The following is a 22217-nucleotide window of genomic DNA, read 5'->3' on the forward strand; positions in this document are numbered from 1 at the left end:
CTTTAATGACGCACGATTAACGCTTAATTGTTTTTTAATGGGAAGTTTTTTTTATCAAATTTCATTCATCGTTCTAAAGTAGTAGTGCACGGATTTTACTTCGATAAAGTTATTTAAAGCTAGTTTCTGATGTCAAAAACGACCTCCAATAGTTTTTTAATTTTTTAAATTAATATATTTTATTATATATACGTTTAATTAAGTCGGGGGGTCGGAAATCGCAATAAAAAAACGTAATTTTTGAAAAATATTAAAAAATATACGGCCAGCTAGTATTCACTCTACTTTAAACCCTTCTCCTCCCGAGACTTCTATGAGAATGTCCCAGGAAATCCAAAACCAGCTGTTCTCCAGGTCATCCAGCTGTAAACACACTGACTCATCGGTGTCATATTTCACAGAAAGGCGAGACAATGGAAAATAAAGTTTGAAGCTTTTTCTTCAAAATTAACACATTTCTTTCGTTTTTTTCCTAGTTTTAAATATTTTTTATGTTTAATTACATTAATATTAAAAATTAGTGGGTAGCAAGGGAGTTAATTAATAACAGGATAAACTACTTTTATGTAATAGTGTTTAATTTTTAATTTTAGTAATTCAGCGATTATAAAAAAATGAAATTGTTTATTAGAATAAAAAATAACTAATTAAAAATTTGTTTGCAAACTTTTAAAAGTTGAAATCGTAATTTATTAGAATGTTCACTTCAAAATAGCTAAACAGATCAGTAAAAATCTGTAATTTAATCGTTTTTCAGTTTAAAACATAAAAAATTATAAATAGTTACCCGACGTTTACAGTAAAATACTGGCGCTGACTTGTTGTTGGCACAAGCTTTTTATATTTGTTGTTACGATTTTCCTTGAATGTACTGTACTGCAAGCATATTTTCCCTCTCTCTTCCATTTTTTTCCGCAACTTCGATACATAGTTTAATAATTAGTTAACTGAAATGACATTGGGTAACAAATATCACTGATTTTGGCAAATTTAGGGCTAAAAACTGGCAAGATTGATCATGCTTGTAATAAATATTCTGTAGTTGTATTTTCGAAAATCAACAGGTAATCCAATAGTTTAACCAATGTTAACTTGCTTATAATTAAAATTTAAAAATTAAAAAGCTGTAAAGTTTTCAAAAAATAATTACATTACTAAAAAATTAAAATAAATTTGATTATTTTTTTGTGCGAAACAACACCAAAACAATTTTTATAGTTATGTTGCAAAAGAAAGAATTTGTAGTTACGATTCTCTGCGCTGAACTTCTATATTTTAATAACGTATAATTGTAATTTCGTTTGTTGTTTATTTCTGTATATATTTTATTTTATAAGTTTTAAGAATCCCATTTTTCGTAATACTATGACTTCATAGGAATACAAGTGTGAGATTCCGGAATTGTCCGGAACTAAAATAGAAAAACGTAAAATAATTTAATTATTAGAGAAAAAAAGGAATGAATAGAAATATTTTATAGAAACTTGAGGAATAGTCTAGACCAGGGGTTGGCAACCTTTTGAGTCGGAAGAGCCAAAATTACAATTTACAAAATTTCAAAGTTTTTAAAGAGCCACAAAATTTTTTCTTGCCAACAATAAATAGTACTCGCATAAATAAAGTTTTTTGATAAAAAAAAAAAAACTAATCTATTTATTCATAAGAAAAAATATCTATTTATTCATATATAAGTAGTGTTTTTCACAACAAATTAGATAATAGAAACATCCGACGACGGCGTCATTCGAGAGCTTTCGACGGACTGACGACAGTGACGACGCGTGTCACTGGGGAGGGGTGCGGTGAAAAGTACAAGTGGCTGAGAGATAGAATCGATGCCTAATCCTCGTTAATCGATTCAGAACGATTTTTAAATGTTTTTTTTTTATAAAATAAATATTTGCGTATGGAACTAAAGAGCCGCAGCTTCACATCCAAAGAGCCGCATGTGGCTCGCGAGCCGCAGGTTGCCGACCCCTGGTCTAGACCATGTTTCTCAACCGCCGGTCTGCAACTCTAATCTGACCAGTCTGCAAAAACTTTAAAAATATGTATTTAACCTGCCATGTGTTGTTCTCAAATAGGAAATATGTGGATTATTAATCCGTTTATTGATAGCAAACTAATAGATTGAACGACTTTGAATACGAAAAACTAATCAAATTAAGTTCAGACTTGGGATTTAAAACATTGTTTGAATCAATGCCCATAACACAGTTTTGGATTAAAGTTAAATCTGAATATCCAGTTTTACATAAAAAGGCAGTTAGGATATTACTACCTTTTTCAACAATGTACTTATGTGAATCAACGTTTTCAGCAATGGTAATGATAAAATTGAAACAACGAAATCGTTATAGTGTTAGTTCTGCCTCACGCCTTGCAGTTACCACCTTAACTCCAAGAATTGATGATCTTACTAGCAAAAAAGAAAAGCAGCAATCACATTGATTTGTATACTAATGTACTGGTAAATAAAATAACAAATATTTATTGCTCAATGTAGTTTGCAGTTCTTTTTACAACAGAGAATTTTTTTCAATTAAAAATAATATTGTCACCGGTCCACTTAAAAAAAGCAGATATTTTCCGGTCTGCGATGAGTTTTGGGTTGAGAAACACTGGTCTAGATCATCCTTTCTCAAAGTGGGTGATAACGCCCCTTTGCGGGCACTGGAGGCTTTCATGGGGGCAGTAGAAGGCTCAGTGATTAAATATGAGTTTTATTTCTTCTCATCAAAACATTCTTTGATCTCAGAAATAGGATATGGGTCACACCCTATCTATCCTATCCATATAATAATGCATGTTTAAACATTATATTTGCAATAACTGTTTTTAAGATATGCAACAGATGGTAATGTAAAAAGGTTAAAAAAAAGTTACTCTTTTTGTTGAAAGATTGATTTTAAAATTATGTGTTTCTAAGTCAAGAGTTCATTTTAAGCACAGTACAGTACTATTTGTTTATCAAAGAATAATTTTTGTTGATTTTATGTTACCTTGTATTTACTAGATTTACATACAAATAATAATGATAAATGATGATAAAATAAAAAGCTTGTGTTTTGTTTGTAAATTGCTTATTTTTTCATTACATTGAAGTTGTGGATTCTATCAAACATTTTTCTACAGAATGTATGTACTGTATTTTTTTAATGTGGCAGTCTTTGAAGCATATAAACTGTGCAAAAAGAGGGCTAAATGTACTCAATGTTAACAGTAAATGCTGTTTTATTATGTCGATATTCCACACTAAAAAATATGAGGGTCAGGGAATTTGGACAAAGTTGGTCAGGGAAAGTCAGAGAATTCAAAACAGAAATTTGAGTAGGAACCCTGAATATACTAAAATTAATGTATTTAAATATATCAAAATATAGTCAAAAGTCTCCCATATCTGTATATTAATGCAGGAGCTCATTCTTAGGGGAATAATATGCAATTATTAATGGTGTTGTTCCTCACATGCATATCGCCATGCATACAATATTGTGAAATTTATACACATCCCTTATCTGCTAGCTTTGTATATAACTGCAGGGTTTTCAGGGCTCTGATGTGTCTGTCTGGAATGATCTTATAAGACTGGTGTTTTGAGGTGCATAAGCTTAAGGACTTGTTTACATTGTAAGCTACTGGCACAATGCAAACAAGTCCTTGAGCTTATGCACCTCATGTGCTACAACTAGATATTTAGCTTTGACAACAGAACATACCTGCAGAAAAAGGGGCCCCCTCTAACTGCCACAGTACCAATTCACATAAGTGAATTGGTACTGAGGCAGTTAGAGAGCGAGGTCATCCTCAGATTTACACCTGAAAACATTATATACTGGAAGTACATTGATGATGTGATTTATCATCTGGAATAAGGAGCCGAATGTCAATGACTTTTTAGACAGCATGAATGACAACCGATACGGACTCACCCTCAAACTAGAACAGTTGTCAACAACTAGTGTGCATTTTTTAAATCTTACCATTCAGCTCAACAAAGGTGAGATTGAGACATGGGTGTACTACAAACCCTGCTTCTTGCCACTATACAAACTGGCAGACTCTGAGTATCCTTATCCATATAAGATTGCGGAGTAATTGGTCATTTATACTCAACTATGTATGGAAAGACACGGTCAAGGAACTTAGACACCTAGAAGACATTGCCACAGGACATGGGTACAAAAAAGACATAATTTGTGGTTTGGCTCATGACTTAGGCAACGCATGGGATGATGCATCCCTATAGACCAGGGGCACCAACAGATCCTGAATGGGACCCTAATGCAAGACACAGAGTCATAGAGTACAACAAAAACTTGCATTCCTTATATGGGGAAATTGCACGAAAGAAGGGCACCAAATTGGCATACAGAAGGATGCAAACAATATACTTGTTACTGAGGAATGTGAAGGACACACTGAATAATTTTTGAGCACCAGGGATGTATAGTGTCCCGATCAAGGACCACAGGTTTCAGAGGAATTTGGTATGTATAGGGTTGACCACTTCCGCTTCATTATCTTTTCACTGCTTGACCTTTCTTTTATTACTTAAATATTTAATTATGACTTTAAACCGTTAATTAATGTTGATCAAACAAAGTGGAAAGGGAAAAGGAGTCAAAATCTCACATTTGTATTTAAAATGATCGAATGTTAACATTCCATATTTAGAACTCAAGTGATCCAAGAACCTGAGGCAGATCTCTGTTAAGATTGAAAACGTTTGTTTGTTTGTGTATTATATCTTACCAGAAATTAAAGGTTTAGCAGTGATATAGTAATTTTTATGTTGTAAGTTCTCAACATAACAAAAATGAAGTTGTGAATGCAATGCCTTGTTTACTTCTAGTTATATTTAGAGTTACATGAACTATTGGTGAAAATTCAGATTTGTATGATATTCAGTCATATATCAAAAGCAATAAAATAAGTCTTTAATAAATTTTTTTTTATTTGTCATTTAAATAAAACTTCATATACAGTTGTATTATTGTGCATTTGTGTCTAATAATTTTTAATCATAATTTTATCAAGTTTAGTGGTGTCATCAATATTATTTTCAACAAACTTGCTACAACTCTAATCATTTTCATATCTGCTTGAGACTTATTTATCTACATGACAAAGTTTTACAGTGATACAACTTCTTCTTCATGGTATGATAATTTTTATAGCAATGATGAGTATATTTAGAGTAATTATTTTTGATATATTTATAAAGTTAGTTTTTTAATTTAATTATTTCAAATGTATATTAAGTTTACAAAAAACAAATTTAATTTGAGTGTAAAATTTACTTAAAGAAGAAGAAACATGAATTAATTTAGGTTTTCACTGTTAATAATTTTATTATTATTTCTGTAACATGATGACTTTTTAAGATATTTTATTACTAATATTTAAATATATATATTTTTTAATTTGTTTACAAATGGAACAAATTGTTCAATTTTAAACTGAAGAAGCCTTAATGTACTGAAATACTTTTTATGAATGAAATATTTAACATATTATTATTGTATTGTTGAAGAATTAATGAAATTATTAACTTTAAAGGACTTTAGAAATTGAGAAGAAAAGTATATATTGGGTAACCAAATAAATAATGTTTTTTTTGAAATGTGAATAAAAAGGTATAAATTTTTTGTTTAAAATTTCATTTATCAATCAGCCTTTAATCCCTTTTTTATATATAATACAATATACTTTTTACAATTATGTAGTACCTAATTTTATGGAATGGTTATCATACAATTGAAACTATTGTCTTATATGCCTCCTAAAATGCATTTTGGTCCTTGGTTTTAATGGCCCTCATCAGTTAGATAATCATAGTTTAAATATAAGGCAAAAAAAAGGTTTTACAATATTGCTAGACACACACTCATAAACCTATTAATATCATTAAAATAATAATAAAATGATAAAACTATTAACCAATAAAATATTTACATCATGCTTAGTTGTTGACAGCTTTACAATTACATGACAAACATTTTAACAATATATTATACAACAGTGTTTTTCAACCTGTGGGTCGCGACCCACAGGTTGAAAAACACTGTTGTATAATATATTGTTAAAATGTTTGTCATGTAATTGTAAAGCTGTCAACAACTAAGCATGATGTAAATATTTTATTGGTTAATAGTTTTATCATTTTATTATTATTTTAATGATATTAATAGGTTTATGAGTGTGTGTCTAGCAATATTGNTTGGTTTTTTGATTGACATTTAGGTGTGAATGATGGGTTTCGCCAGGGAGGGGCCAGAAAATGATAGCCGAAAAAGTGCTGAGCTGACCTGTAAAAAAAGTAATAAGTAGAAAAGTGGAAGTTAAAAACTGTCGTCCTAAAAAAAAGGTCAACAGCACTCCGAACCCAATGTTCCTATGAGAGAGAAGTATCATACCATACGTGTCATAAGTTATTGTCGATCCTTCTTAAATTCTTATTTTAGTCAACAATAATTTCTCAGACTAACAGCACAAAACCTTTCTCACTAATTTCTAGCCTTATTAACTGGAGTACAAACGTTTTCGGCCTTCTTAATAGGCCTTACTCCAGTTAATAAGGCTAGAAATTAGTGAGAAAGGTTTTGTGCTGTTAGTCTTAGAAATAGTTCTAGCTACATATGCATAGTAGAATAATTTCTCTCAACAGAAAGAAAATTAAATACATAATTTTTAAAATCACTGATATAGTTTTAATATCGCCCTAGGGGGGTCGCCAGAACTTTTTAACTTGTAAAGGGGTCGCGTATTCAAAAAGGTTGAAAAACACTGTTATACAACATATCAATTATCTAAAAACATGTTGTTTCACTAATATTGCTGTAATAAAACTTTACTGCGTTATTTCTTCTCATTCATCTCTGAGCCATAATTATTTCTTTTAGATGATTTACTGTTAACATGGCCACATTTCAAGCCTTTGTACAGCAAATTTGCCTTTTCCAGTTGAAGATTAGTAATACAGTAGAGCGTTGTTTATCCGAATCAATTGGGGACTGGGGTTGTTCGGAAAATCAATATTTCGGATAACCAATTATGTACAAGAAAATATATTAACCTATTCCATGTTGAAATTTTTCTCCATTGTGTGTCGCTTTGCGTTGAATTTTCGTAGATGTTAAGCCTAACGAAGACTATTGTATTGTTAAAAATTGAAAAATATAAAAACAATAAAAAAATTATACTTCAGAAGTTAATTTAGTATCAAAAATGTAAAATATTTGAGTAGCCCAAGACATAGCCAAAGATTGCAGCACCACAGCACTGGCGAAAATTTAAATTTGCCAACTGGAATTCTTTCATATAATTGACTTTTGGATAAATGACGCTCTACTGTACATGAATTTTAATGCATTCATGTATTACTAATGATTTACATTACTCATCAGTATTATAACTTTAGTTACTCCATGCACAAAGGCGATATTTTTCATTTATCTTTTCATTGTTAATTATCTGCCATGCAAACTTTGCAGACACTGTAACCTTACACACCTGAATCTACTAAGAAATCAAATGTGGTCAGTAGACTCTAAGGTAGTCTGAGTTGGACAGCATCAAAATTACATTAAAACATGCTTAGGTAATGATCAAAGTAGGAACTTTAATCAGTATTTTTCTTATGGTAAACAGATCTTTTTACTGTTAATTGAGAATTCTGAATATTGTGATAGTTATGTATATATTATCTGTTATTACAGTAAAACCCCAATTCGGATGTCTTGAAAAATATTTTTCAAGACATCCGAATTGTTGCAGTCAGCAATCTTTCGCTAGAATATAAGTTAAAAGTCCTGAACTTCATGAAACGTTTTGGGAAGTACCCATTGGCTCTAACTGTAGGAGGTTGTTTCGAAAACCCCAATTTAACAAACTAATTCAGGCAAGGAGTTGCCCATTAAAGCCAAATGTCGATTATATAATAAAGTAGATTTAATGAATGCACATATTAAAAATTGACAAATTACCTAGTTTGTTTTTATGTTTACATAATTAAAATTAAGTATGTATGAGAAGTTTAATTTTACAGAAAAGTTTTTTTTATGTATTATTGCTTACATACTCACCATAGTTCTGAGACTGCAATAAATGATTATATGATCTAAAAAAAAAATTAACATATTTTGGAAACTATACATTAATTATATTTGATAAAACAAATAAATAAATCTTAAAAGAAAAAAAAATTTAACTTGACAAAAACACAATTTTGTTGAATTAAAATTTCCTATTTATTCATCTTTGGATGATGATAATTAAGACACTCCTGTTGTGGCTTGGAGATAAGAGCAGTGACTCTTGGATTTGAAAAAATAAACTTGTTAATTTAATTACATATAAAATGCATTTTAAAATTAATAGAGAGTTAATTTTCAGTATTTCATAAAGACTGGAAATTTTGTCTGTTAAATGGAGGTCCCTTAAATTGAGGTTCTACTGTATTTTGAAACAGAATTATTTTAAGTGTATAAAATTGAAATTTATTAATTAATATTGTGTTTGTATATTTTCAGATTCTTACAGGTAGTGGTGACAGCACATGTGCACTCTGGGATGTTGAATGTTCTCAATTACTACAAAGTTTTCATGGTCATACAGGCGATGTAATGGCTTTAGACTTATCTCCTTCAGAAACGGGCAATACGTTTGTTTCTGCTGTAGGTGAAATAAAATGTTTTTATTATTCATAAAATAAGAATACAACTTTTTGTAAAATATCAGATTTAGTCTTGTGAAAAATGATTTCTTAAAAATATAACAATATCTTAACAATTTTTATGAAATTTGGAGCATAAATAACAACAGATATTTTACAGTTCTTGTCACTATTTAAGCAAAGAATTGTAGAAAATATTGCAAAATTTTCAAGAAGTAGTTTACACTTTCCAAAGTTTTGAAAAATGTTTCTTAAACAGCACACAAGTTACAAAATTATTAGACATATTTCAAAACATTTTTACATTATTGTATTATTACTGAAAACTTTCAAAAAAGACACTGCACTTTGTGAGAAAAAGACACACATTTCATCTGTTATGATATGAATTTCAAGATTAGCATTTATTGTGGTAGTATTGGAAAAAGCATTTCAGAAATTAATAAGCTTTTACAAAATTAGAGTAAAACTTTATAGCATTTTCAACAATCATGATTGCAGAACACAAGTTGATTCATGTTTTAAACTTTTGTACTTTATGTACTATTTACATGTACTTTGTTTAATGTAATATTATGCTATAGTATAATACAATTATTTGTAAAAATTAAAACAGAAATATTATTTTATTGTCATGTAAGTAAGGCAATACATTTTGATAAGTATCTGGAACCTTCTTGTAAACATTTTTACCACAATTGTGTTTTTCATCAATCATATGCTTGAATTCATTGCCAAAAAGTTGACAATTTTGATTTTAAAAATTTCCATATACAATAGTACATCCTCTAAACAATATTGAACTAAATTATTATTTTTTAACATAAACAAATAAATACATACCATTTACAAATTACCTGCTACCATAATGTCTGTCATAGGATTTCTGTTAGTCATATTTGGCTTCTCTTCATTGTAAAATGTAAATGAATCAATTCTAAAATTCATTACCGATATAATAAGTATTACCTTAAAAAGTTATGACTTATTGACATACTGAAAACATATATATTCCAAGTACCATAATACATTTCATATAGATGTTTTGAAATCCAAAACATTTATTTTACTTTTATTATGGTGCCAACCAAATTTTTGCATACAAGAATACTTTTCTGATTAAAGGATGTCCATGAAAAACTTTGACTGATTTAAAACTGGATTATTACTTTAATTTCAAGCAACATACATGTTATTTTTTAGATGATTAATTACGGTGATCATTTGCTAAGTATCAATACATCAGGCTTTGGGATGTTGATACATAGATTATAAAGTAATTTATACTATTGTTGGCTTATTACGTTTTTACATCAGGATTGTAGATGATGGCTTAAGTATACTTTTGTTGGATGATTTTAAACAGAAAATAGTTAATTATTTTTAAGAAAACATTTACAACTTTTCTATTAATGTCACTAGTATGCTCAAATCATCATTGGATAGTTGCCCGGTTTCCACACTCCAGTTCATTTTGAATTGTATATGTCAACAGCATCTCTAAACTCAGTTTATAGTTCATTTGAATCAAATTAGTTGCTAAATTATTGGGCTATTATATGGCATTTTGAGTTGTTTCTCATTTTTAATGTTTTTCTTCTTATTGGTGCTCCCGTCTTTTTGGTGAAGCTTGAATTATGAGAGTTTGGTTTTTCATCAAAATTTGTTATAATTTTTCTTTATGCTGTTTGACTTCGTTCATTGTTATCCTGAATTACATTAAATAAACAAAATAACAACTCATAAATTTCAAGTACAGTAGAGCGTCGTTTATCCGAAACGTCGGTTATCCGAAAGCATTCCAGTCAGCAAATTTAAATTTTTGCTAGTGCTGTGGCGCTGCAATCTTTGGCTATATCTTGGGCTATTCCAATATTTTTTTTTGTTGGTGTGTGTTTTTTAGCTGGCAGCACTGGCACTTTTGTGTGGTGTTTTTCTGAAGACTGTGTGTCCTGCTGAATCAAACGTTTATGATACTAGATCATCATCTAAAGTATATATTTTTTGGTTTTTATATTTTTCAATATATTTATTTTGTTTGTAAGAAATAAAAAAATAATTTTTAACGATACAATAGCCACAATTATTATTTTAAAAAGTATATGTTAGACTTAACATTGACGAAAATTCAACGCGAAGCGACCCGCAACGGAGAAAAATTTCAACACGGGATAGGTTAATATATTTTTTCGTACATAATCGGTTATTCGAAAAATAAGTTATCCGAACAACTCCAGTCCCCAATTGATTCGGATAAACGACGTTCTACTGTATATTTAAAATTCAGTCAGTAGAACAATAATGCCCTCTATAAAATACAATTTAAAAAAAACTCTTCTTGAAATTGTTTTGATATTTTTGTGGACATTCTTTATTTCTTATTTTATTACATTTTAAATTTATTGTATTATTTTCTTTATTAATATAAATATTAAGAAAAATGTTGGAAAATAAAGAATTATATTTATTAATATAAATATAATTTTTTATTTTCCAACATTTTTCTTTACCTGTAACTTTAATTGACTGCTCATTAATATTACATTGATGTTTATTTGTGTGAGAATTCGGACATAAGTGTGAATTTTCGCACTTTGTGTACTGTGTCACATTGAAGGTGACCTTAATCGTCTGAAGAAGGACTCCCCTCTCACCAAGGGATCGTTCAAGTCTCACGTAGATATAAGGTATAGAGAGTAATCAAAAGGTCACCAATGAGGCTAAAACGATATCCCATACTCACCTCTAAGTCCGAGTGACCCGGTGAGAAAGTCGATCTAAATGCCCAAATAAGGCAATGATTTTTCTAAGGGAGTGAGATGTAGTTGGACATAAGGCACCTCATGTCAATAAATCAGGGAGTTTGACAATTTTATGATGGGAAGATATTAACTATTGGAAGAAAAGAATGACAATAATGTAAACACAGCTGTATGCAAGTAGAGCTGGCGATTGCATCAGATGTCTTTCCCCATGATTCCCCCTCCAAGATAAGTATAAAAAGGGGTGAAATTTGCATCTCCAACATGGACAGCCGAAGAGAACCTCTTAACTCAGAGATCAACAGAGCGTACACCCACTACGGACATATCGTCCATCGCTCTATACTGCCATCCAAGGAAACTTTGATTAGAAACTGCCGATCCCAGTGCGTCCTATCAATGCCCTAAACAAAGAGATCAAATCTTACGAGGTATACCCTTGCCCGAATTTTGTCCCTCTCTCCCTCCTGTGTCCCTCTTAGAGAGGTCTCTCTTGGTCTTTGGTATTAGGTTAGAGCATAGATATAGAATAGATTCCTTTTATTATTTATGCATGTGTTGTTTATGCTTTTTCCTTTGATATGTATAATCTCTTAGTTGTTTAGTAAATGTGTTATTTTCCAACTTGTGTAGTTATTTGGACACCTCGTCACGACCTCTCCCCACTCGATTTGCCCTCCTAAGCCATCCGACAAACTGATAGCAGGTTTCGCCAACTCGTTCATATTAAGTGGTCATTAGGGATCATCCCAGTGGCCTGGCTCCCTGCTAACTCAACATTTGTATGTAAATAAACTAGGAATGATGATTTAATTTTTATACTGCTAAATGTTATTTTAATTTAGTGTGTAATATTCTCAAAGCTTCTCTTGAGTGACAACTGGAAACAAGCTCTTTGCACTCAAATTTATCAACTAATTATTCTATTTTTAATCTTGTATTAATCCTATATTTTAATATTAACAAATTACTTACTTTTGATTTTAACTCTGGTACTACTTGAGCCTAATGTTGTTTAAAGAAACTTTGTATAATCTCATAAAGGTTATAAAAGTCTTCTATGAAAACCATTTATAAGTTTATTTTATTTGTTTATATAAAAAGTAATGGAGTACAATAAATTTTTAAGGGCTTCCTTCTCTATTTTAAATTTTTTATTATACCATCTTAATAATAAATAATACGGGTAATTTAACTGTCCTATATATAATGTTTTCTTTTTCTTTTTTAACTATATTATGATCAGTTGTCTTGTTTATGGATTTAAGCATTACAATTTGAAAGATGTTTACAGTCGACCCCCCTATAATTACGGTCCCTATAATTACGATTCCTATAAAACTACGAAAAAATATACGTATTTTGGAAATGTTGAGTCGGATTAGTGTAGAATCGATTAATTTTATGGAAGAAAACCTTTCAATCAGCCGTAGTCCGTAAACTTGACACGTGTCGGGCTGTGATTGGAACGACTTGTANTGATCTCATTTGACTTTTAGCAAGTTATAAATAACTGACAATTGTTACATAAAGTCATCATTCATGAATCCTATTGTAACATAATACTTTAAAAAAATATTTTTAGTGTTATATAAAATATGATTTTTGTATAGTTAATTTTTATAAACCCTTCAACATTTTTTGTGAAGTTATTTTTAGCTTAATGAATAAACTAAATAAAATATTTTTTCTTTATATAAATAAAAAAAATAAATCAACAAACTAAAAAATAAATCTATAAATTTTTGTTAATGATTTTTAGTAAAAAAAAATAATAAAATTACAGAAAAACACATCAATCATGTACAACTTATTAAAAAAAATAAATTATTTAATTTTATAAAGTAGCTTAGCGAGTAATAAATTTAAATTTAATTTAATCAATTTTTACTTACTTTCTCGATTAAAAATTAAATACATATTTTCTATATTTACGACTTTAAATTAAGCCGTTTACAATCGATCCTTCTGATAAGCATCTTTAAAAATACAGTAAAACCTCGATTTAGTGCCCCCCGAAATAGCGCAACTCTAGTAAAGTGCTAATGGATATTTATAGCCGAATCTTCTTTATAATGCAGAACTTTTTAAGTTTTTAAATATACAATTTTGCATTGAAAATACATTGTTATCACCAAATTACTTCAGTTTAGCGTTACACTCGATTTATTACCGATTTCAGAGGCAGACAGTGGCGTTAAATCGAGATTTAATCGTAATGTATAATATAAAGTGGAGGAAAGAAGATAAAATTTATGTCTAAACAATGATCTACAAAGGACAATTATAACTTAAAATAAAAGTAAAATAAATATGACTTTATCTCTGGCCTTCATACTCTCCAGATTCTTTAAATGTACCACATATCTCTGCAGATAAGACAAAATAACTTTAATTAATTATAACTTAAAATAAAAGTAATTTAAATATGACTTTATCTCTGGCCTTCATACTCTCCAGATTCTTTAAATGTACCACATATCTCTGCAGATAAGACAAAGTATAAATTTTTGTCGAAGTTTTATAGTTTTAGCATATATCTATCCTATAAGATGACCCCCAAACTATCAACAGCCTATGAGTTTAGTTTAGATCAGCGATTATCATCTGAATAATAATACTGTATAGTGTTTACAGAATTATGTCCCATTTGTAATTTTTTGAATGAACAGATTTTATTTTCTTGCATCTGGCAGCAGTGCAAATGTTTGCAACAATCGCACTGATTCAGCATTCGGGTAATGACTTTGACTATTCACAAAAACGTCATATGGGCTATTCTATTTCATGCACATACCCTGCTCTTTACTAGTAAATAATTAAGGTTTGTCTATTTTTTTATAATAGTTTTAATTTATATAAATTTCAATCTAATTTTTTGTATCTGTCCTATTAAATGACCCAGGATTTTGGGGGCCTTTTTTTATGATTCAACTATTGTCTTATCTGTCGAGATATACGGGGTATTTACATCATAGGTAATTCACAATAGATTCATTTGTTAACAAAAGTCATGAGGTTGTGGTTGTAACTGATAAATTTGAAAATTAATTATCCATAGTATATATATTTATTTTACAAAGCTACAGTTTCCTTTATGTATAGTTTTAATAAAATTCATGTTTGGCCCAAGATTAGGTCAAGTGTGAATCAAAACAGTGTTCTATGTATGGCCCATTAATATAGAAAGGTTGCTTATGTGTGGTATAATCAAACAATGAGATGAAAGAATTGAAAATGTTTTAATTTTGACTCCCTAAATTTTGTTAGTGGTGGTGGTAATTTATTTAAGATATTAAAATGGAATCACTAATTAGATAGAAAATATTTTTTAGACATTTGATAATTTCAACTGCAAGAAAAGTTGTTGATTATTTATGTACCAAAATAAATTTATTTAGATTTTTGTTTACATTTCTTTAGAATGAAAGTAAACAAGAATTGTGTTTTATTACATAATAATAATTAAATTAATTTGAATATTTAGGGTTGTGATCGACAGGCTCTGGTTTGGGATATGCGTACTGGTCAGTGTGTGCAATCTTTTGAAGGACATGAAGCTGATATAAATACTGTAAAATTTTATCCTAGTGGAGATGCTATTGCTACAGGTTCTGATGATGCAACGGTAAATTATTTTAATGATTTTGCATAATGTTCTCAAATCTACTCACTACATTATTTACATGAATGCATGAAATAATTATATGTACCAGATAAAATATGAGACAATAATCTTTTGTTGTCACTTTAATGACTAAGAACAAAATTAAATGAAAAGCAAGTATTCTCAGTTAATAAATTTATGTTCATCAAGCAAAAGATGTAACTTGAATGGAGTACAAATATACAAATATTCCATTTAAGTTATACCTTTTGCTTGATGATGATAAATTTCATTGACTTGAGAGTATTTGCTTTTAGTTTACATTTTGTGATTTTATTTATTAAAATAATAAAAAAGATGGTTGTCTCCTGTTTTTTCAGTCATAAATCTTGATGTGTATCACTGTTATCTTTTTATAGTTATTAAGTATTTACTTTTACATTCTGTTACACATTTTAGTATTATTTTTATTGTTTTATTGAATTTTTTCTTATTGAAATAAAAATGACTGTTTTCTAATTGAGATATTATTATGGATCATATTAATATACATTCATTTAAGTTATCTTATTTATTAGCTATTCATTTTGCAGATTAATGTTTGGAAATGTTGAGTCGGATTAGTGTAGAATCGATTAATTTTATGGAAGAAAATCTTTCAATCAGCCGTAGTCNACACACACTACAGAAAGCCACTATGTTGAATACATGTCATACTGTTAGGAAATTCCTGAATACAGACACTGGCACACTTATTTAATTTTAGTTTTGTTTTGGTTGCTTTGTCTTGACTCAGGTCCGGCATAGTACACAGCCACCGGTGTGTACTGAGTATAATTCACTAAACTCCGCATAATAATAATAATAGATAAATGATTTAATAGAGATTAAAAAACAGATTATACATACCACTAACAGAAAAATCAACAGAATTGACACCAAATATAATACTTTGCTTTGAATATACAGCTACTTCTCTATCTGCTCGTAAATCAAACAATCGACACTGTAAAAAAAAGAAAATAACAACATAGGTTTACCAAAATTCCTAAAATTTTTATATACTTTTATATATACTATATATAAAGTATATATAGTATATAATATATACTATATATACTTTATATATAGTATATATAAAAGTATATAAAAATTTTAGGAATTTTGGTAAACCTATGTTGTTATTTTCTTTTTTTTACAGTGTCGATTGTTTGATTTACGAGCAGATAGAGAAGTAGCTGTATATTCAAAGCAAAGTATTATATTTGGTGTCAATTCTGTTGATTTTTCTGTTAGTGGTATGTATAATCTGTTTTTTAATCTCTATTAAATCATTTATCTATTATTATTATTATGCGGAGTTTAGTGAATTATACTCAGTACACACCGGTGGCTGTGTACTATGCCGGACCTGAGTCAAGACAAAGCAACCAAAACAAAACTAAAATTAAATAAGTGTGCCAGTGTCTGTATTCAGGAATTTCCTAACAGTATGACATGTATTCAACATAGTGGCTTTCTGTAGTGTGTGTGGTATGACACCTGTAGAGGAAAGAACAACAGGTACAATAAGCACCCTATCCATCCTCCACTGATGCCTTATTTCCTGGGCGAGTTCTGTGTACTTGCTAATTTTTTAGTGAATGTGTTTTGTATATTGTGAGTGTTTGGAATGGATATAGCTATAATGTATGTGATTTTATTGTGTTTGTCAATGAGTGTGATGTCTGGTCTGTTGTGGTAAATTATTTTATCTGTGATTATGGCTCTGTCATAGTAGATTTTGTGTGTGTTGTTTTCCAATACTGTCTGTGGAATGTATTTGTAGTATGGTTGGTGGATGTCTAATAATTTGTGTTTCTTTGCAAGCTCTTGGTGATGTGACATTTTCTGCATATGTCATTTGTGAGTTTTGTATCTTTGAATATGTGTTTTCTGTAGTTTTTAGTATTTATGACCTGATCCTGTATGGCAATCATGAATCCTTCCGTCTCCCCAAAGAGGCATCCCCGATCTAACCAGCTGTTTGACGCAGTTTTGTCAACAAAATCCTNTTTGAGTATGTGTTTTCTGTAGTTTTTAGTATTTATGACCTGATCCTGTATGGCAATCATGAATCCTTCCGTCTCCCCAAAGAGGCATCCCCAATCTAACCAGCTGTTTGACGCAGTTTTGTCAACAAAATCCTGGGCCAGGTTATAAGGATGCCTGCCATGGAGTGCCTTTTGAACCCACGATTGCTTGATGGTGTCTATGCTTTTTATACGTTGTGTCATGTCTGTATGATGTGAGTGTAAGTTTAATGGTTTGTTATTTGAGTCTGCTAGAGTTACTGCTTTATGTAACTGTGATGTTTCTTGTTTCTTGTATTCAATAGAAAAAACTCAGTGACTGTATTTGTATATAGTGAAGGTTTATAATGTCAATGAGGCCTCATCTTCCATCTTTACATGGAAAGGTTAATCTTTCTGTGGCGGATTTAGGATGATGATGTTTATGTTTAGTAAGTGTTGTCCTTGTTTTCCTTTGAAGTTGCTCGAGATCTGTGTGAGTCCAATGTATAACTCCAAAAGAATATGTGAGTACTGAGATGACATATGTGCTTATTGCTTTAACTGAATGTTTTGCATTTAATTGTGTTCTGAGAATAGCATTCAACCTACTTTGGTATTCTTTAATTAATCTTTGCTTTATTTGTGTATGTTCTGTTAGTTTGGTCTGTTGGAATCCTAATACTTGTAGAACTTACCCTCCTCCGTGGATTCAATAACATTTCCATTTCAAAGTGCAAAATCTTCTTTTTTCAGGACTCCTTTTTCTGTGTGAAGTGTTTTGCATTTGTTTAGACCAAACTCCATTAGTATGTCCTTGGTGTATGAATGTGTGATTTGTAGGAGTTAATGAAGTTGTTTTTGTATGATGCATAAAGTTTTATGTCGTCCATGTACATGAGATATGACAGTGTAAACTGTGTTGTTTTTTCATGTCTGATATTGTAGCCATATTGTGTGTTGTTTAACATATTGGATAATGGGTTCAGGACTAAGCAGAACCAGAGAGGATTCAAGGAATCTCTCTGAAAAATTCCTTGCCTAATGAATATTTGGTTTGTTTGTATGAAAGTGTTATGAATCTTGAGATGTAGTGTTGTTCTCCAGTGCTGCATAGTGTTTTGGAAGAATGCAATGAGGCAATGAGTGATAGATGTATTTTGTACATGTGTAGAATATGTAGCAGCCAACTGTGTGGAACACCGTCAAATGCTTTTCTGTAGTCTATATATGCCATGTGTATGTTTCCGTGTTGTTTGTGTGCTTGCCGTAGAATGACTGAATCTATGAGTAACTGTTCTTTTTATCCCGTGATTTCTATGGCAACCTTTTTATTGTACTGTAAGAATGTCGTGTTCTTTAACATGTTTGTATAATTTTTTGCAATACAGGATGTCAATAATATGTAGTGTTTTAAGACATGTAATTGGTCTGTATTGTGTGGGGTCTGTGATATTGTTGTTTTTAGGTTTCATGTAGGTGATGCCCTGAGTAAGAAATTTTGTCATGTCTTGTGGATTGATGATGATGTGTGTTAGATGTTTAGCTAGTTCCTGGTGCAGTGATGTAAATTTTTTGTACCAGAAATTGTGAATGTTGTCTACACCAGGTGTCTTCCAGTTGTGTGTTCTGTTAACAGTGTAGAGGATGTTGTGTATGATTATTTCAGCATAGGGCATAGTTGGTATGTTGTGCAAGTTTCTGTTCTTCTCCTTGATCCAGTCTGCATCAGCATTGTGTGTAACAGCTTTGGACCAAAGAGAAGACCAATAAGTTGTGAGTTCTTCTTCTGTTGGTGTGCCATTGTGCTGTGTATCAATGTTTGTTTTGGTACTAATTTGTCTGTAAAAGAGTTTTTCATTGTAAATAATTTATTTTGGTGTTTTTGTAGTGAACATGTTTTGTATTGTTTGAGTCTGTGCTTTGGCTGCGAGTTTCTGTTTTAGTGTATCAATGTATTCTGTAATGTGTGTAATGTAATGTTCATGTTTTGTGTGTGTTTTGATTTTCTTGAAAATGTTTTTGAGTTGTTTCTTTAATTTCGGTGTTACATTGTTTTTAGTGTATTGTGTCAGCCTGCATAATTGCTGTCTAATGTCATTTATTTGTGTTTCTATTCTTCTCTGCCAGGTAGGCTTGTGATAGAATTGTGTTTTGTGTGTATCTATCTGTGATTGTATTGTCAGTTCATGGTGTGTCACTACTGTGACTGCTCCAGCATAAACTAATGTATGAATGTCTGAGAGTGTAGAAATTAAATGGTAGTGTGGTAGTAAGTGAGTGTTTACATAATTTAGTGTTTTTTCCTACTATCTTGGATGTGTTGATTTTTGGTATTTGTGGTCTATGTGTGGGATCTGTACCTGAATATTTAGTGAGTGTTTCCTGAAATATAAGTGAGAGTGTATTAACTAAATCTATGTCTATGTTATCAGTGGTGGATGAGAAAGTGTCTGTAGTAACATTAGTGGTAGTTGTTGTGTTTGTACTATTATCACTGCTTGTTGCTGGATTATTTTAGTTACATAATCTTCATTAATGTTAAATGTTTCTGTCTGTTGATGTGTTTGATCAGCAACCTGTTGTTTGATAAGTTTGAGTGTTGTTTGTGGGATAAGGTTGTTGTGTATAATTGTTTTTTTTTTATCAACAACCCTTTGTTAGGTGGCGATGAGGTGAGGATATTGTTATGTGAATCTATGGTGTAGTTGTCTGTACATTGTCATGTTTGTTTCGAGTCTTGTGGTGGTGTAATAAGTACGGATGATAAACTTGTTTGTTTAACGAAACCCATTGTGATGGGCATGGGCATGCGCACTCATGCATGGATGGTGGTATTTGAAGGCCATCATCTATACATTGGCCTTTAATACACTAAACATAAAGAACAGCTGTAGGAGATGTCCTACAATCTTCAACATCCTCAGAAATGGAAAGGACTCTCCGGATTGTAATGGACTTCCTGGTGTGTACTCCATCCCACTCAAAGATGGCAGATGGGACAAGAGCCTTATATATATCAGTTCCACTAAGCGCTCCTTAAATACTAGAATACATGAGCACCAAGTGGACCTTTGACACAGGTGACACATTACTGCCCTGTGGCCACCTATGCATTTGATCCAAACATCTCATTTGCGATGTTGGCAAATGCACCACTACTTAACAAAAGTTTATCTAAGCAACAAGTTTTAGAAATACATGAAGCACTACTACTAATAAAAGAAAACAATTATTTTTGTTTTAGTAACCAAATTTATCTTCAAAAACAGGGATTGCCAATGGGTTCTCCACTATAAGCAATACTTACAGAATTAATCATGAGAAATATTGTATTCAGAGTTTTTTCTGGCACCTTTATTAGTTCAGTAACCACTACTATATATTAGTTATGTAGGTAATATATTAATAGTTGTGGGATAGAACTAATTTCAAACTTTTGCAGTTTATACAGCAATTATCTCATATAGACACTTCAGTCAATTTTACTGTAGAAAAAGAAAAAGATAGCAGCATCAGTTTCCTAGATTGCCTAATACAAAAAATGCATGAAGGAGTTTGTTTCAATGTATATAATAAGTTTAATCTATATTCTCATATTATATCAGCAACTTCATTCCAATCACCTAGCTACATAAACAACACCATAGCTGCACTTATTCGTAGAGTCTACATATTACCATCATCGCAACATTTGGTAAGAAAAGAGTTACAATTTATTAATATGGCAATCTGTAGGGCAGAAAATACTTACACAAAATTCAAGTGCATTCACACCCATGTACAAAAATCCCTGTTTTCACCATCAAAATTAAAAATAATAAAAAAGGATTGCATTTATATAAGCCCTTCCATCTCGTATCTTGGGTCTGTGTTCTTATACATTACCAGATTTCAAAAGTCAGGATTTAACCTTTCAATAAAACTACAGCTACCCTAATGCAGAATACTATGTAGTGCTAGAGATAACTTAACTAAATTAGAAAAATCAGGCATATACATAATTCCCTTACAACACCAAAACAATGATAGAAAAAGTGATATATATCAGGGCTGTAGCTAGAAAATTGCAAAGCTGTATAGTAGAACATCAAGATGACATTTGTAAAAATAAAATTTCCACAGAACTGTCTAGAAGGGTTTTCAGTCATTACTTTACACCTCTGTGGAATGAATCTTCCATTTTTGTATAATGTGAGAACTGCAACTGTTTACTCATCTGGGAAACATTATTTATTGAGAAATTGGAGCTGTGTAATAAGCCCACTCTAGAGCTCCAAAAAATTTGGATTTCACTATTTAATAATTTAAAAAAATTAAATCTCTTCTGCCAATAATTTTCAATAATAGTTTGACTGTTAATTAAATGTTTAAGTGTAATAGCACACCATTTAAATTTAACATGTGTGTTCTAATTAGTACAGATTAATGTTAAACATTTAACAAGTAAATGACCACAAATTCATTTTGCTGGACCTGTGCAGCCACATTATCTTATTTTATATTCAAATACTGAGCATAAGTTGGGAGCTCTATCCCCCTTTTTAAGCCAAAAGTTGTTAGAATCTGTCAATGGCAACCCTCAGAAAATTCAAAAATTATGATGTGATGATCTTATATAAACAGTATCTGCAAACAATCTGAGAAATTCGTGAAAACAAAGACGTAGGAGATATCTCAATTACTCAGTTTTTTTCACATGCCATGCTTAACTTTTCTTGGGGAGAGATATCAGAAAGAGATTGCCTTTCCATCCAAAAAATGCCCATTCTTGACAGAAATGTGTATTCTTGAGAGACTGGCTGATGAAGGAGTAGTGGCAGTTCGTTATATTAACATGTATAAAGATGGGCAACAGATCACCAGAAACAATAAAATTTTGACATTTTACACTCCTGAATTTCCATCTTTCATATTGCTGGATATTTGCAATGTCCAGTTCATCTGTACATACCAAACCTGTTATCAATGCCAACAGTTTGGTCATTCAAAGGCATCTTGCTAGAGAATCTATCTTTGTGCCAGAGGTGGACTTTCAGGTCACAAAAGTACCACGTATGGTGTTTACCCTTGTTGTATGAATTTCAAGAAGACCATCCCTTCTGTTCATGTACTTGTCC

The 22217-nt window shown here is 30.8% G+C and overlaps 1 protein-coding gene across 1 annotated transcript in view; it reads left to right on the top strand.

The window, feature by feature from the left end:
- Positions 1-22217, top strand: part of LOC111628387 (guanine nucleotide-binding protein subunit beta-5-like) — a 40049-nt gene that overhangs the window by 12655 nt on the left and 5177 nt on the right. The window contains exons 3-5 of the mRNA XM_023372162.1: positions 8535-8678; positions 14927-15067; positions 16248-16344. Of these exons, the coding sequence (XP_023227930.1) occupies positions 8535-8678; positions 14927-15067; positions 16248-16344 (382 nt within the window). The remainder of the gene's footprint in view (positions 1-8534; positions 8679-14926; positions 15068-16247; positions 16345-22217) is intronic.

Source organism: Centruroides sculpturatus, unplaced genomic scaffold, assembly GCF_000671375.1.
Source record: "Centruroides sculpturatus isolate CEXI.00-Female unplaced genomic scaffold, Cexi_2.0 scaffold483, whole genome shotgun sequence".
Lineage (NCBI taxonomy): Eukaryota > Metazoa > Arthropoda > Arachnida > Scorpiones > Buthidae > Centruroides > Centruroides sculpturatus.